The sequence below is a fragment of the Hylaeus volcanicus genome, chromosome 2, assembly GCF_026283585.1.
Source record: "Hylaeus volcanicus isolate JK05 chromosome 2, UHH_iyHylVolc1.0_haploid, whole genome shotgun sequence".
In the NCBI taxonomy this organism is placed as follows: domain Eukaryota; kingdom Metazoa; phylum Arthropoda; class Insecta; order Hymenoptera; family Colletidae; genus Hylaeus; species Hylaeus volcanicus.
Window position 1 is genome coordinate 3,757,883 of NC_071977.1, and position 15,378 is coordinate 3,773,260.

Below are 15,378 nucleotides of genomic sequence, written 5' to 3' on the forward strand. Positions count from 1 at the left end.
GATCTAAATAGTTAACTATAATATTATCAATTTTAATGTGTATCTACAATTAATTACGTTACGTAATTCTGAAATCTGCAAAATAATCGCCAGTGTTCGAAATATATAGCTATTTGTTTTAAACATTACGTTTATAGCAATTTTTTGCAAAAATCTATCTTAAACTTTAGATATGATTTCAGAAAGCATTACGAAGTTTGTTGTATTTAATGAAATTTAATATTTTAGATATGTACAGTTCCATAATACAAAAATTGCACGTTTTTAAAATACATTAGAAAGGATTAAAATATTGTTGAATTTCAAGAATACGATACAGCGTAAATTACAGTAGTTTGTGTAATTTCAGTAAAGCATTCGAACTATTTTGTATGATATTTGCATCGTTTATGTACATTCTATATATTTTACATAAAAATGTGAAACCTTTATTATATATTAATATTTATTGTAAAAGCAAATACTCTGTTAAAAAAATTTATAATTTGATTACAAGTTAAAAATAACATTAATGTACAGTACCTAGTTACAAAAATCTGATACCTCATTTTGGCTATGTTTTCTTTGCAGAGGTCTGTGCATTTTTCCCATGAATCAGACTGGATGAACTCAATATAACAGAAATTTGTTCTGGTAATGGACAAGCAATTAACAGCAGTTCCTCTGCATTGTAATATTTGTTTAATATCTGATATAATTGTGTAAACGCTGCACACACATTATTTTTTACTGGTCTAAATAAAATAAACTCTGTCTCTTTATTGGATAGATACAATTGCATCAGCTGTTGGACCTCAGGGCATTTAAATTTTATTATCCGTAAAACTTCGCTAATTACTGTTGCAACATCTTGTGGACTCCCAAGAACATGTGTTTGGGGTTTATCTGGAGTGTTGGTATTTACATGTAACTTTTCTTTTTCCAGTAATTTCAAAACTGGATGAACCAACAAAAATGTTGCATGCTGTATAAGACGTTGGCAAGTATATTTCAACTTGTTGTCCACTTGCTTCCTTGAATCTATTAACTGTTCTTTCATTTGTGGTGCACCTTCTAATAAAAATTCTAACAAAGCGTTATTTGACAGAGTAAAAATTCGTGAACTTTTTTCTAATAAACCAAATGCTGCTGTCTTAACTTTAGAAAAGTCTAAACTGTATTCTTTTATAGTGAAGTCCACTTGGAAAGGTGCAATCTGCTCACGCAGAATTAACAAATGTTTTATCTGGAAAAGTTCTGCATCTAAAGATGTTGCCCTCTTTTCAATTTCTTGCTTTGCATTCTCTATACTTTGGACGCAAAGAGATATTGCTTCTTGACTCAAGGACTGAAAGACAGATTTGTCTACACATCTATACAATCTTGACAAACAAACTAATGTTCTACGGACAGTAGGATACCACATTCCATGAAGGTCTGCTGGTGAGTTGCCCATATGTGTTTTTTGATAAATAGAATCCATTATAATATGATTTCGGGAAATCATCGGCTCAGAAATATTATCATCCATAGATGATATGGATAGTTTCTTCATATTTGTTTGACGAGTCTCTTCTCGTATCGATTCTGCTATGTCTTCCATCATTTTTAATTTCTCTGGGTATGCTAAATCACCTGGAGATGGATTATAATTTAAAACATCTGACTGCAAATAAAGCTGCGCACGAAACACGAGCCTCTCCTGTACATCGTGCAATAATTGCAAACAAATGTTTCCAAACCCTTCCAAGGGTTCAAAATTATTTTGAACATGCTCATCCAGCATTTCAATTCTCAAAATACAACAAATCTCAGCTAATGTTTCTAAATGATTAATATGAATAATGAATGGTCTGAGTGTATCATACAAAGAAGTACACAGACTTTCAAGATATGCTGTTAATCCACTGGATGGCTTGGAGAAAAATTCATAAAATAATTTATATTCATCCATTGATGCATGTAATAATAATGCACATGAATTTCGTACCAAACTACAATGATCACCATTATATTTCTCTTTTACAGATGTTAGAGATTTCTGTACACTGCTGCCTAATACCAATCCTCTTTGACTCCAATAATATTGATGGCACTCTGACAATAAACTATCATATTCTTGTCGTTTGTAAGATTTTATTTCTATTTGTTCTATAACTGGTCTAACTTTTGACAAAATAGTTTGAAATCTTCCATAAAAAAGTGCCAAAGCTGCATCTGCATTATCTTGGGAATTATCATTATCTCTCAAATTTAAAATACTTTCTGTAGTTTTACTAAATAAATTAAAAACATAATTTTGTATCATAGATATTGCCTTAGACTGACAATGTTTATATTTAATTAAGTACGTATTGCTTTCCTTAAATGAAGGATTGCTCTGCACAAAATCTATATTTGTATCAATTTTATCCAATATATTAAAGAACATTTCACTGTTCACTGATAGTGTGGGTGCCTCTAATTTCTCCATTGTCAAATCAATATCTTTGAAATACTTTATGTATTCAGTAATGTTCTCTATAGTAGAATTTAATTTTCGTTGATCAGAGTCAAGCTGTTCACTAGCATTGTAGAGAGATGTAGTTTTATCAGAAACTTCTGAATATTGTTTGTACAGCATCGTGAAGTCCTCTAATGCTTCTTCTATTTGGAGACAAAGTTCATGACATTCCAGTCGTCTAGCCTCAAGTTCATTGAGGTACATAATGTATTTTATATCTTTTCGGTCCATACACTTTTTTTCTAATGCAGCATAATGTTCTAACAGATCTTGGTACCGTTCAATTTGTACTGATTTCTCATTATCTTTTATATGAACGGTATCGTTTTGTTTATCAGTCGTAAGAATACTGTCGGAAAATAATTCCTCTTCTAAGCTTAATAAACAATCTTTTTGACGATCGGTCAGCGGTGCAAGTGGATCTTCTGACAGATCCCATTTGGTTAAGTTATTCGGAATGTTTACCATTATGAATATGGTTTCTTGTCAGTAGAAATAAATGTTACGACATGAATACTTTTGAGAAAAGTAGTAGAATCGTGGATATTACAAACATACCGCTTCGTAATATAAGGTAAAAAATTCACTTCAAAAACTGACACCGCAGCAGTTACGAATCATAACCATGAAGTTGAAACAGATTCTTTACTACGATACAGTATGTCCTCCGACAAACATGAAATTGGACACACTAGGGAGATTCCGTTGTAAATTACATGGTTTTATTTACAAAATTTCTTTCTTGCTGAATGAGTGTAAATATCTTTTTGTTTAAAAACTTTTTACATAGAATAAAAATAATATTACGACAAGTTTTTTCAAACAGTAATTTTCATAGAATTCATGACTGACCCAAAGGTTTATGGAATACTCGTTCTTTCCCATTTCTACATTAATTTGTTATATTTTAAATAAATTTATTATACTTTTCTTAATATTTATTTGATTTTTAATTTTTGTCGCGTTCTTTGTAAATCAGATATGTGAGTTGTATAATAGCGCACGCGCACAAAACTCGATCGGAAAATTTCTGTTGGAAACGAGATCGTATTTCCTTCTATGAATGTGTTTGAATCGTGAAGGTTTGTGTCATATTGAATCGTTAAATATTCTTACAATCCTAGTTAAAACATAATATTTCTGTAGTTATGTATACTCGTATAAAACATTGCAATGTAAAACGCGTAATATTATCGTGCGGTATTTGTTTTACATTGTTGTGTTTAGTGACCTAACCTGTGAAAGTCACCGTGTTATTTTTGCAGAATGGCTCCAAGGTACGAATTAGCGGTAGGCCTTAATAAAGGCCACAAAACCACCAAAATCCGTGTGGCAAAAAATAAAAATGAGAAGAAGAAGACTGTGTGCGTTTTGCCAGCTAGATTGAAGGGGGTGAGTACTAATTGTTGTTAAACAGACTACAGTATTGGTACTTAGTCGTGTTCTACATCCAACATTTATATGTTTAAATGCATTAAATATCTATATCATAATAGGCTTGAGTCACAAATTCTACCTACTTGAAATATCTGAGACTTCATAAAGTTAAGACAAATATAAGTTACATGGTACATTATGATCGAAAACTTCTCAAAATTGGCAATTGATAATTATGTCTAATTAGAAATAATTAATAGTGTAACACCAGTTAATATTTACTACTTGTAATTTTATACTTTTAGAGGCAAACTAAACACAGTAAGTTTGTCAGAGACTTGATCCGTGAAGTAACTGGTCATGCACCATATGAAAAACGTGCTATGGAATTGTTGAAAGTTTCCAAGGATAAACGTGCTCTGAAATTCTTGAAGAGGAGGGTAAGCATGAAAACAAATTATTTCATTTTGATAGTAAAATTAAATATGTAACATCATAAATAATTTTATAGCTGGGCACGCACATTAGAGCTAAAAGGAAACGTGAAGAACTTGGAAACATCCTTGTACAAATGAGGAAAGCAGCTGCCCACCATTAAGTAACACATTAAATTTTTGTAATATAACATATTAATAAAGTATGTTCAAAAAAGGCGCTATTCATTATTTCCTTCAAAAATTATCATCACTACCAGACCCTCTCTAATATAAGTGCTAGAAAATCTAAACTATTAAGAACAAAAAGATTGAAAATAAATAGGATACTAAATGATCCAATGTAAATAGAGAATTATATTATAGCAATATCTATCTTCAAATATTGTTTATGAATCATTGCTACTGAAGTAGACATTTTTATACAGATACACATAAGACATTAATTTTTATTGAAATGGGGAAAGTATGAATGTTATAAAAATTCAATAATATATTATTTGTATTTGATGCTTAGTACTTGATGACAATAATTTCGTAATACATAACCTATTTATGAACATCTCTTCAATTTACGTAATTGAATCTAAGCGAAGAACAAGTATCACTTTAATTATTTAAACTAGTTCGTGCAAAATAATATAAATGCATATTTGTGTCAATTTATCCTTCAATAATTTATAAATTATTGTTTAATGCATTACACGTGAATTGTACACTTGTATCAAGTGTAAGTATGAAGAGTATAACACATTCGTTAAAACAAATCAAACCACTTGAAACGTATCATAATTCGTCGAGGAAATGGTTAATTGAAAAATATTCCGTTAAATATAAGAATGTACTTCAATATAATTTACACCGTCGAAGATTACACGCAACTGCTATTCAATTTGAGGTTAATAACAGTCAAAAACCTATATCCGATCTGAAACAATTCAGAGTTCTGCCAAAAAGTGGACCGTCATTAAGAGATTTTATAACAAGTAATTCTCCAGTTTCTAATGATCCTATTATCGCACCAAGTATTCCTTATGCGAAAGACATCGAAGCTCGTAACCAAAAAGGTAAACAACTATACATAAGTATCTATAATTGTGTAATTATATCAGATAAAAGAACATACAGATCAGTATTTAATAATTTTTATAAATGTGATACTCAAAATATTTCAAAATAAAAGTATTAACTATTAATTTTATTAATTGTAATTTCAGTATATTTTGAAGTTTATGGATGTCAAATGAATGTTAATGACACAGAGATAATTTGGTCTATTCTCAAAACACATGGTTATAAGAAAACAGAAGACATAGAAAGTGCTAATATAATCCTACTCATTACATGTTCTATCAGAGATAACGCAGAACAGAAAGTATGGAACAAACTAGAGGGTTTAAATGGCATGAGAAGAAAAAGGAGGCCTACCATGAAGATTGGTTTATTAGGATGTATGGCAGAACGTTTGAAAACGAAAATCTTAGAAAAGGGACGACTAGTCGATGTTATAGCTGGTCCAGACAGTTACAAGGATTTACCACGACTTCTGTCTCAACCGGATAATGAAACTGCTGTTAATGTTGTTTTATCATTTGATGAAACATATGCAGACATTACACCAGTAAGACTGAATTCAGACTCCCGTAGTGCATTTGTGTAATGTCATAATCTCTTTTATATCAATTATAATATTATATGTGAAGAGCTCTCAAGAAAAGAGAAGTTAGAAAGTTTTAAATGTAAACTAGTTTATTTGAAAGTGGAGGGTTCAAAGTCTTGAGAACCCCAAGAACTATTAAAGTTAAAAAATCCATTTTTTATCCATAAGAAATTCCATTCTTAGGAGCCAGTCACATACATTGTATTATAATATTATCATAATTAATAATTGCCTAAAATTATTTTTCTAGTTCAATAATGCGAGGTTGCGATAATATGTGCACATACTGCATCGTACCATTTACACGAGGAAGAGAAAGGTCGCGACCAATTAGCAGTATAATAAAAGAGATTCAATCCTTGTCAGATGATGGTGTAAAGGAGGTAACATTACTTGGGCAGAATGTAAATAGTTACAGGGACATGTCGCAATCAGAATTTTATATGGTTAATGATGTAGAAACTCATCTTGCCAGAGGTTTCAAAACTGTATATAAAACTAAAAAAGGAGGTCGCAGGTTTAGCGATTTATTAGATGAAGTTTCTCGTATTAATCCAGAAATGAGGATAAGGTAATGAATGTTCCATTATTGTACTTTAAATCAGAAATGAGCAAGACTCTTATTTAGATAAAGATATCCTTTATATTCATTCGAATAAAATTTGTCCTATCTTTTTTTTGAAGTAGTCTGATTTAGTCTAAGGGGCAATTTTAATCAAAAGTCATTTTTAGATTCACATCACCGCATCCTAAAGACTTTCCCGATGAAGTTTTGCAATTGATAGCTGAGAGGTCGAACATTTGTAAGCAAATACATTTACCTGCTCAAAGTGGCAATTCTGTTGTTTTGGAAAGAATGAGGAGGGGATATACGCGAGAAGCATATTTAGATTTGGTGCACCATATACGTGATATTCTTCCAAATATAAGTCTCTCCAGCGATTTTATTGCTGGATTCTGTGGTGAGACTGAAGAACAATTTCAAGATACACTATCGTTGATACGATTAGTGAAATATAACAAAGCATACTTATTTTCGTATAGCATGCGGGAGGTACTTTTTATTTACATACATTTCTTCAATTAACATTCGACGATACGTGTAGATTATATTATATTCTATGGACGAAGTATTTATCACTACAAAATGTTGAATTACTTTCAGAAAACTACCGCACATCGTCGCTATGAGGACAATGTAGAACCAATTGTAAAACAAAAACGACTCGAACGAATGATTTCAACATGTATGCCCACTTCGGAGGAATTAAATAAATTACAGATTGGACAGGTGCAACTTGTACTTGTAGAGGGGGTAAAACAATTTTATAATCTATAATAATAAAACTATATTATAACAATAATTGTACCACGTGGTACAATAATTAAACAAATTTGAGAGAAAACCAATTTTGTCGCTAATAAAGATTAAGCAATTTTGATTTTAATTTTAGGCCAGCAGGCGATCAGAGGAGTATCTTCAAGGAAGGAACGATGGTAACACGCGAGTGATAATTCCGACTATGGATATACCTACTGATAAATATTCTAATATGAAACAACCCATAAAAAATGGTGATTATGTTGCTGTAGAAATTCAAAATGCTAATGTGAATACCTTAACAGGTGTACCTTTGTATCATTCATCGATAACAGAATTTGCATTGTCATCTGTACTATAAGTAAAACAGGACACTAGTGGCCAAAATCTTCATTTGTTATTTAATTGCACCTATCGCTGCATAGTACATTTAGTTTTGGAACGAGACAAATAAAATCTAATGAATCGTACAAAACTAAATTGAGATATTCACTAGTATAGTGATACTATTGTTAACAAAAACAGGCATGTACATACTATGATACATGTATTGTTATTATATAATAAATAGATATAATTGAACCTAATTTCGTGGAACATGGCAATCTATACGTAGGTACATAACACATTTCCTACTCTAATGATGATGCGAATGATGATTTTTTCAAAAGGATATACATGTACATAATGATAAAACAAAGAATTTACTACGTAACTAAGGTTTCATACTAATCAACTTCTGTAACAGGTATTTTGCCATACGTCTTTCAAAAATAGATAGAATTCCAACCAGTGAATTTCTATTGCTACAAGGAATTTACATCTTCCAGTTTATCATAGTTTATCATAATTTTATCAACGTTTCACCATAAACTATTTACGAAACCAGAATACTTCGATCTTTAAACAAAAATTATTTTGTACATAATTATTGCCTAATAGTATGAACAGTTTGATTTGTACACGATATTTATGTTATCGTATAAACACCTGAGTAGGTATCATGAAATTATGCGAAGTCGATGTCTTTGGAAGTATCTCTTAAACGAGACTCGCGGTTCCGATGTTAATGACAACATTGTCGGCACCGCGTTCGTAGACCGTGAGATCGTGGTTCCTGGGTTGCTCCAACAGTGCAGCCAGTTGTTCACCGCTGGGAAATGTGTTCGGTGTGGTCGGCAGAATCACGTCGCATTCCAGTTGACCTAGAAGGTGACAATGTATTTATGTAAAGATGCTAGAATCAAAATGAAATTAATTTTCAATTAAAAACAGGATAATTTGCATTTAATTGTATCTGGCACGTTTGACTTAATTTAATGCGAATAGAGAAGACTTGGAGAACGTATGAAAATTATAGACATAGTGAAGCAGCAATAGTAAATAGAAAATACTAAAACAGAAATATTATATTGAAAATACGTATGATATTAAGGCATAGAAGTCCACGAGTAGAGGTATAAACGTATAGAAATGTAGAAGAATGGAGAGACATAGTGATGTATGAAAATATAGCGAAAAGTGTACAGATAGGAACAGAATCTGGGTAAATATTATTCGAAATGAAAATGAGGAATAACTGTTTCAAATATTTCAGTTCTTGGTTTTCCCCAAGTTTATTAGGAAATAATCAAAAAATCTGTTTATTCGAAGTAACAAGTATTTGAAATAAGCTTTAAGATATCATTGTCATCGTTTATATCAACGTTATTCACCATTTCCAAATAGTCTTAACAAAGTAAATATACACAGATTGAGATATAGGTACACACAGTGGTATAAAAAGTATAGAAATATAGGAGACAGTTTGCAAAGTAGTTATCTATTTAACGGTAAGAGGAACGTATTATCAACATAAATAACAGATATAATACTTTTACCTGATAACGAAGGAGAAGCACCTTTACTGGAACCGTACATGCGGGTACTATATCCTGAATCATTGTGCGCATCATGCAAAGGCGGTGTCGGGCTATAAACTGCATTACGGGATCTATATGGCATTCTGGCTATGCTGTCGTAATGCACGTGCTCCGATATCACTCCTTTTCCAGAGATCCCACCGCTAAGTGCTTCCGGTTGCTCGTCGTCATCCCCCTCGCTGCTCTCGCTGTCGTTACCTATGTTTAACACCCGATAAGTTCAAGAAAAAATTTCCAAAATTTATTACAACGACGAATGGAATTTTTCAGCAACTCGACGAGGATATTTCCATACACATTATTTGCTACTTTATACCGTGTGATTTTTAGAAATTAGAAACTAAGTAAAACATATACCTTTAATCAACTCTCTTTACGAGCGATAAACTGATTATTCAGCATCAATGTGTGATATTCTTTAAACTCGTCGTAAATCCTCTTCAGGAAACTTATTCCAATGAGGATAAAATTTCTTTTTTGCAGATTTTTGCTTCGAACGCAACAACGACTCAACGAACAAGACTCTCTGGTAAAATACCTTCGCCATGCCAACCGTTTCCAACGCCTCCCTGGGGCTGGACCCTCTGATTTTGGGAACACTGACTGTGCTCGGGGCTGGTTGGTTCGCTGCTTCCTGAACGAGGACCTCGCCAACCATTGTGCATGCCAGGTACTTGCTGAAATCTCTTGATCATCTCGTGAACGCTCCGTCGTCCCGACGATCTCCACTCGTTCAAGTTGTCGTCGCTCTTCCGCGTCGCGTTGCCCTCCTCTTGGCAGGAGTTCATGCCATGCTCCCGAGACGAATGATCCTGCCAATTCACGATCGCAACTTTTCTGAATTTCGAACAAAATTATTACGCAGAAAACTTTATCGCGATACAGAAATCTGAACGCTGCGGTAATAACACGGTTCTTTAAACATTTTTTTCGAAGTCGTTCTGTTTTTTTTTTTGAGTGTTTTTTGAAAGATCGGGTAAGGGATAGCTGAGAAAAGTGTACAAGCAGCTGGCAGCGCCCCACTTAATTCAACAATTCTACTATTTCTTACGTCAGTTGCCAAACAAATTTTTATTTATCGCAAACGTGAACAGTACTCGTAACAGTAATTCAGTAATGTCTGAAAAGCAATTTCCTAGTCTTTGATTCTATATCGTTAAACAGAGCGAGAATTTTAAGAAGTTGAAGACGTCAGCGATTTAATCTCCCACTCAAACGCGATTACCAGCGCGCCGAACCGCAGGGTGTCATTAAGCCTGGAGCTTAATCAAACACTTCCGGGTAACACTGTGGGAGAGATGTGCAAACTTATAATTTAGATAAAAATTCTGAATAAAGAATGAAAGGTAAACTTTTTTCTCATTATTCATTAATTAAATAGCAGAACTTGATAATTTTACTCTAAAACGAGTGAAATTGTTCAACGAGTAATAATTGATGAAGCATTTCAATGTCCAGTATTTAATAAACAATTTCAAAGCCATCAAAGCGATGACTTAAACCTCCCACAATTCCATGTGGACTACAAGCTATTACAATTCCATCAAAATCAATACAAGACATATCGTTCGATATAGAAAAAGATCTATTCAGCACGAAATGACTCTAATATTTGTTCAAATGAATAAACATTACGAATTAAACGCTACACGTCGTTTTTATTCAACTACCATTCAAACGTTATTTTTCCCAGAGTCTGTTCTATTATATCTAACAAAAAATACCACGAATTCCGCACTTACGCGCTGCTGATGGACCTGCTGCCTGGACCCGATCGATGGCGAGGATGCAGCCCCGAGAGGCGAGCTGCGATCCTGCTTGATCACCCCGTCGAACGTCTCGTTCAGCCTGGCTGGAACGTCGAGCACCCTCAGCGTTGACCTCGAGACACCGGAACCCGACGGGAGATCCCTCATGGATTTGCTGAGCCTCGGTATGGCTGGTATATCGAGATCGTCCAGGCTGCCACGGTGTATGGGCGTCTCGCCTGGGATCTCGAAGCTCCTGTCGTGCGGTCTGTCGTCCAGTAAATCCTCGAGCGACCTGGCACGGGCCGGTGGGAACGACTGATCGTTGGCGAACGACGCTTTGGCCGGTCGCTCGCTGTGTCTGCCTCTGCCACCGCGAGCTAAACGTTGCTGCAGGTGGGTGTGCCTCTCGTCGCACCTGGACCTCTCCGCCGCCACGCATCTGGTCAGCTCGGAGATCTGTCCCCTGGTCCTCCTCTCGAGATTGGCCACCTTCAGGTCCAGCCTCTCGTGGGCCTGATCAATGTGCGCTTTCAGCTCAGCTTTGTCCCTCTCGAGCTTGGCCTCCATGTGCCTGAAGAACGGCGCGCAATAGCAGGTGTAGCCCACTCCCACCGGTCCCTTTCTGATGTTCCCTGCCAGGTCTAGGTAGTACTGTTCGCCACGGCCCAACGGATCCGGTGGCAGGGAATCCAAACGGGGCTGGGGGAACGCTTCCGGATCGGGGTAGTAGTGGCACCCGTACGGCGACCACTGTCTACCCATCACGGCCTTCTCGAAGTGGACCTTGTTCTGCTTGCCGGACGATTTGTGCTTCTTTTTCTCCTTCTTCGTGCAACTGTCCCTACTGCCGCTGGTACCACTACCAGTCTTCTCTCGCTTCTTCTCGCTCTTGTTGCTCTTCCCATCGACCTTGTCCGCGGCGATGGCGTTGGCTGAGGCCGAGCCAGACGCTACGCCGTCCTCCTCGCGGCTCTTGCTTCGCGTTCTGCTCTTGCTTCGCGCTTTACTGATTATCTCGAGTATCTCCGTCAGGTTCTTGCGCCTGGCTATGTCCTTCGCGGTCTCTCCTTGTTTGTTACGTAGGCTACGGTCGCAGCCAGCCTCCAGCAGGATCCTCGTCAGCTTTCGACGGCCCATCGCCGCGGCGATGTGCAACGCCGTGTCGCCGTTCTGCGTTTAGAGACGTTCGTTAAACAGGATCTTTGCGTTTCGGTTGGGGATTTGTGGTTTCGTACGCGCAAATTGCCAGACCATTTGTGGTCGTAGTTGGACGAACAGTGAGTGGCATTGGACGTAAGTTCTGACTTACTTTTTGTTGCGTATGTGGGAGGACGTTGAGGATAGGGTTATGCACTTCTTTGACACTTTGGGTACTCGACAGTGTAAAGGTGGATAGTAGAACTTGGTCAATTTTGAGGTAGCTCAGGTATCTACGTTATCGATGAGGCATTATTTGTTGGGTCTTGAGGAATCATCAACTCGCAGTTATTTATTCGGAAATATAACGATGACTTCAAATGGTAGTAACTTCAAATGGTAGTAACTTCAAGATAGATTAGTGAAATATTAAAATTCGAGCACTATTTTATAGATAAAAGTCTATATCTATATTTCATATACTAAAAGATACAGTATAATTAATAAATGACTACGAGCATGGAAGGTATCAGCCAAACTAGGCTGTATCAGATTTGAAGGTTCCATTCGTAAAGTGCAACAGCATTTCAGTTCGCAAGCATAGTACTATCTTCAATTACGAGGGATTAGGAAGCTACTGTAGTCGCAAACAGTAGTTGCCACTTACTTTATTTTGGTCCGAGACTCGGCATAGCGCAGAAATTAGAATACGCGTGACACCAGCGTGCCCGTATCGTGCGGATGTGTGAAGAGGCGTGTCTCCATACTGCAAAAAGAAATTTCACACGTCCAAGACTTTCCGTTGACACACGTACAAAGTAAATGTCCCTTTATTGTCCGAACTATGGTTCTTTGCTGTGGTGGCTAAGGGCAGACATACGGCCGGACGGTAAAAAAGCTTCGGTAATCGAGAATAGACATAGACAGAATGTCACGAAAAGAAAAACGCTGTATAATTATGCATCGACCTATTAATTTCCAAAAAACTAATTTACGGTACGGTACGGTACGGTACGGTACGGTAGCCTCTTCCGTGCGATACAGTCCCCAGGCGCCGAGGTAAAAGCGCCAACACGCGGTGGCCTATTACTCACGTTGTTTTGAAGGTCAGGATTGCACCCCGCCAGGAGGAGTTCGCGGCAGCTTTGGTTGTGGCCGTTTTGGCAGGCGAGGTGAAGCGGCGCGAATCCAGCGAGATTCCTCGCGTGCAGAGGGGCACGTTGCGTCCCGAGGGCCTTCGCCAGGGCGGCCACGGTTCGGCTGTACCCTCGCCAGGATGCCTCGTGCAGCGCTGAATTTCCATGCTGAAACACGCACGTCGATTGATGGAACAACCTCGTCGAACCTGACTCGTCCCGATACCGATCGATCAAAGCTCACCGGTCGAGCGAAATAGAACTGATCCGAGCGAATGAAAAACGACTAAAATGTACGTCACGCCGCAGCAACTTTCCAGCGAATCAGATACCAACGAAATCGGCCAAAACGACGCGGATCGTTAATCACGGATTCCTTTCGTTGCATATCGAGGCAGCCGTCGATCGCTCGCCGGTATCGATTAATTGGTTTACTTTCCCGTGTGCAAGGCGTAATCGGTGCACGCGACAAATTGCGTTCACGAAAGAGCCAGAGAGATAGTGGTTTGATGTCGTTGGTATCGTTAGTGCCATCGTCCTTTAAAGTGGGCGATATGTGAAGACTTTTGATACTGATCAATTTTTAACGGGGAGTGAAAGTGCTCCTGGAAATGAGAAACTTGTTAGCGATTGTAATAAGTCTAAAATTAGTTGAAGATGTCGTCGTTTCGACTAGTTTGTCATTCTTTTTGTGTTACTCGTACAATGGTTTCATCCCAATTTTTAAGGATTTTGGGTACGTCCTAATGCATAAAATTCCAGTTTGATCATAATCATTCCAACTATGTGGGATGAATTGCAGCAAGCATTCCGAAGAAAGAACAGTCAGACTATATCGTGTAGAAACTATAGAACCTAGCATTCTCGCACCTACCGCCTACACCTTTCCTCCCACCATTACAATAATCCAAACTCCTCGAATTCCAGCACGTTACATTTTCTTCGATTCAAGTTACTTCCCCTAGAATCTATTCCCACTCGAACACGACACGTCCCATACGTTAAATCATCGTTTAACGTCGAGTCATCAGACACATTTGCCAGCCTCGCTGCTTTCTTGTGTCCCCGCGTTATCTCCGCAAGAATTATATTTGCCGCTCGGTAAACATGTCAATCGCGTGGCTAGAGAGCCTCACGAACACGTAAACGACTCGAAAGGGGAGCCCAGGTAATGGAGATGTGAACCTTTCGAACGTGGCCGGGGATCCAGCCAGCGAAGCTTATCGTGGGCGGTTCCCTTCAGGGCGGGTAACGTCGCGCACTACATCACAAAGTGTCTATTCAATTTAGATCAGCCCCGTGCGTGAGCGCGTACGGGGCCGTTTCGTGCGCCACTCGTCGGGATAAACGTCCACGATATGCCATTTTGCGGATTCGTAGCCACGGAACGACGCGATTTGCGTTTCGCTCCGCGTCGTTCGCTTTTTTTGCACTCTATTCGATTTAAATGGAATACTGTTATTAGTCGAAGACGTAATCGGATCATTGGCATTTGTGCCACGACGGGACTGAGCTTGTCAGACTCTCAAATTTGTTACGTAGTAGTTGGTCGAACGGGATCTTGTGATAAATGGATCTTCTGGAGTAAATCGTTGGTTTTGAATATTATGGTATAGCCATTTGCGCTCGAGAGGCTTGCTTGTTTAGAGTTTTTTTAAGTGCGTAACTGTCGCTTCAGCTATTGCACTTGATCCATACATCACGATACAATTATTTCTATTCTTCCTGACATTACTTTCCCTTACATAACTCCTTAATTTTGGCTCAGTTCGCCTTATCGCAACTCTGTACGGTACATTTACGTTGGTCTTGTTTTTTGTACACGTCTGTTGGGACCCACCATCTAGTTAGAGTACCTCGGGGTTGCTAAGCCCCTACCGCAGCTGCATATTCGCACGCTACAGCCCCTGAGGGCTCGTGGTCGAGAGGCGACAGTGGGCGTTTATGTTAGATTCCGTTACCTCCAACCGAAACATTTGAAATTTTGAAAAATTTTAGTGTACCGATTGAAAGAAAAGCACACGTACCTACGTTGCTAATATAAATGGTCGAAACGGAGAATTTCATACATACGTACATCTAAAAAGATAACATACGAAGACACCAAGAGTGTACGAGAAGAGTTTGTACAGCTGCAAATAAAAATAAAAATTCAGAG

At 37.4% G+C, this 15,378-nt stretch overlaps 4 protein-coding genes across 9 annotated transcripts in view; 2 read left to right on the plus strand and 2 right to left on the minus strand.

The window, feature by feature from the left end:
• Nucleotides 1-116: 116 nt before the first annotated feature.
• On the minus strand, nucleotides 117-3,146 carry LOC128884811 (conserved oligomeric Golgi complex subunit 3). Its single transcript, XM_054138453.1, has 2 exons — nucleotides 544-3,146; nucleotides 117-465 (listed from the first exon to the last, which is right to left on the minus strand). The coding sequence occupies exon 1, from the start codon at nucleotides 2,948-2,950 to the stop codon at nucleotides 554-556; it is 2,397 nt and encodes a 798-aa protein (XP_053994428.1). The 5' UTR covers nucleotides 2,951-3,146; the 3' UTR covers nucleotides 117-465; nucleotides 544-553.
• Nucleotides 3,147-3,426: 280 nt separating this feature from the next.
• LOC128884815 (60S ribosomal protein L36) lies at nucleotides 3,427-4,515 on the plus strand. The gene is made up of 4 exons (XM_054138456.1): nucleotides 3,427-3,564; nucleotides 3,748-3,874; nucleotides 4,165-4,299; nucleotides 4,371-4,515. Exons 2-4 carry the CDS (start codon nucleotides 3,749-3,751, stop codon nucleotides 4,455-4,457), a joined length of 348 nt encoding a protein of 115 aa, XP_053994431.1. The 5' UTR covers nucleotides 3,427-3,564; nucleotide 3,748; the 3' UTR covers nucleotides 4,458-4,515.
• A 268-nt stretch (nucleotides 4,516-4,783) lies between these two features.
• LOC128885007 (CDK5RAP1-like protein) lies at nucleotides 4,784-7,826 on the plus strand. Its single transcript, XM_054138744.1, has 6 exons — nucleotides 4,784-5,360; nucleotides 5,511-5,949; nucleotides 6,204-6,524; nucleotides 6,686-7,007; nucleotides 7,119-7,268; nucleotides 7,408-7,826. Exons 1-6 carry the CDS (start codon nucleotides 5,030-5,032, stop codon nucleotides 7,633-7,635), a joined length of 1,791 nt encoding a protein of 596 aa, XP_053994719.1. The 5' UTR covers nucleotides 4,784-5,029; the 3' UTR covers nucleotides 7,636-7,826.
• A 191-nt stretch (nucleotides 7,827-8,017) lies between these two features.
• The window catches only part of LOC128885005 (ankyrin repeat domain-containing protein 6), a 157,752-nt gene continuing 150,391 nt past the window's right edge, over nucleotides 8,018-15,378 (minus strand). For all 6 annotated transcript variants that reach the window (XM_054138741.1, XM_054138739.1, XM_054138738.1 and 3 more), the window contains 6 exons: nucleotides 13,179-13,388; nucleotides 12,752-12,850; nucleotides 10,939-12,117; nucleotides 9,735-10,008; nucleotides 9,155-9,394; nucleotides 8,018-8,479 (listed from right to left, as the gene is read on the minus strand). In XM_054138741.1, the coding sequence (XP_053994716.1) occupies nucleotides 8,316-8,479; nucleotides 9,155-9,394; nucleotides 9,735-10,008; nucleotides 10,939-12,117; nucleotides 12,752-12,850; nucleotides 13,179-13,388 (2,166 nt within the window). In that variant the 3' untranslated portion in view covers nucleotides 8,018-8,315. The remainder of the gene's footprint in view (nucleotides 8,480-9,154; nucleotides 9,395-9,734; nucleotides 10,009-10,938; nucleotides 12,118-12,751; nucleotides 12,851-13,178; nucleotides 13,389-15,378) is intronic.

Coding starts and splice junctions, on each gene's coding strand:
- LOC128884811 (XM_054138453.1), bottom strand. CDS start 2,950: ATGGTAAACATTCCGAATAACTTAACCAAATGGGATCTGTCAGAAGAT.
- LOC128884815 (XM_054138456.1), top strand. CDS start 3,749: ATGGCTCCAAGGTACGAATTAGCGGTAGGCCTTAATAAAGGCCACAAA. Junction 3,875..4,164: donor TGCCAGCTAGATTGAAGGGG/GTGAGTACTAAT, acceptor TTATACTTTTAG/AGGCAAACTAAACACAGTAA. Junction 4,300..4,370: donor TGAAATTCTTGAAGAGGAGG/GTAAGCATGAAA, acceptor ATAATTTTATAG/CTGGGCACGCACATTAGAGC.
- LOC128885007 (XM_054138744.1), top strand. CDS start 5,030: ATGAAGAGTATAACACATTCGTTAAAACAAATCAAACCACTTGAAACG. Junction 5,361..5,510: donor CGAAGCTCGTAACCAAAAAG/GTAAACAACTAT, acceptor TTGTAATTTCAG/TATATTTTGAAGTTTATGGA. Junction 6,525..6,685: donor AATCCAGAAATGAGGATAAG/GTAATGAATGTT, acceptor AGTCATTTTTAG/ATTCACATCACCGCATCCTA.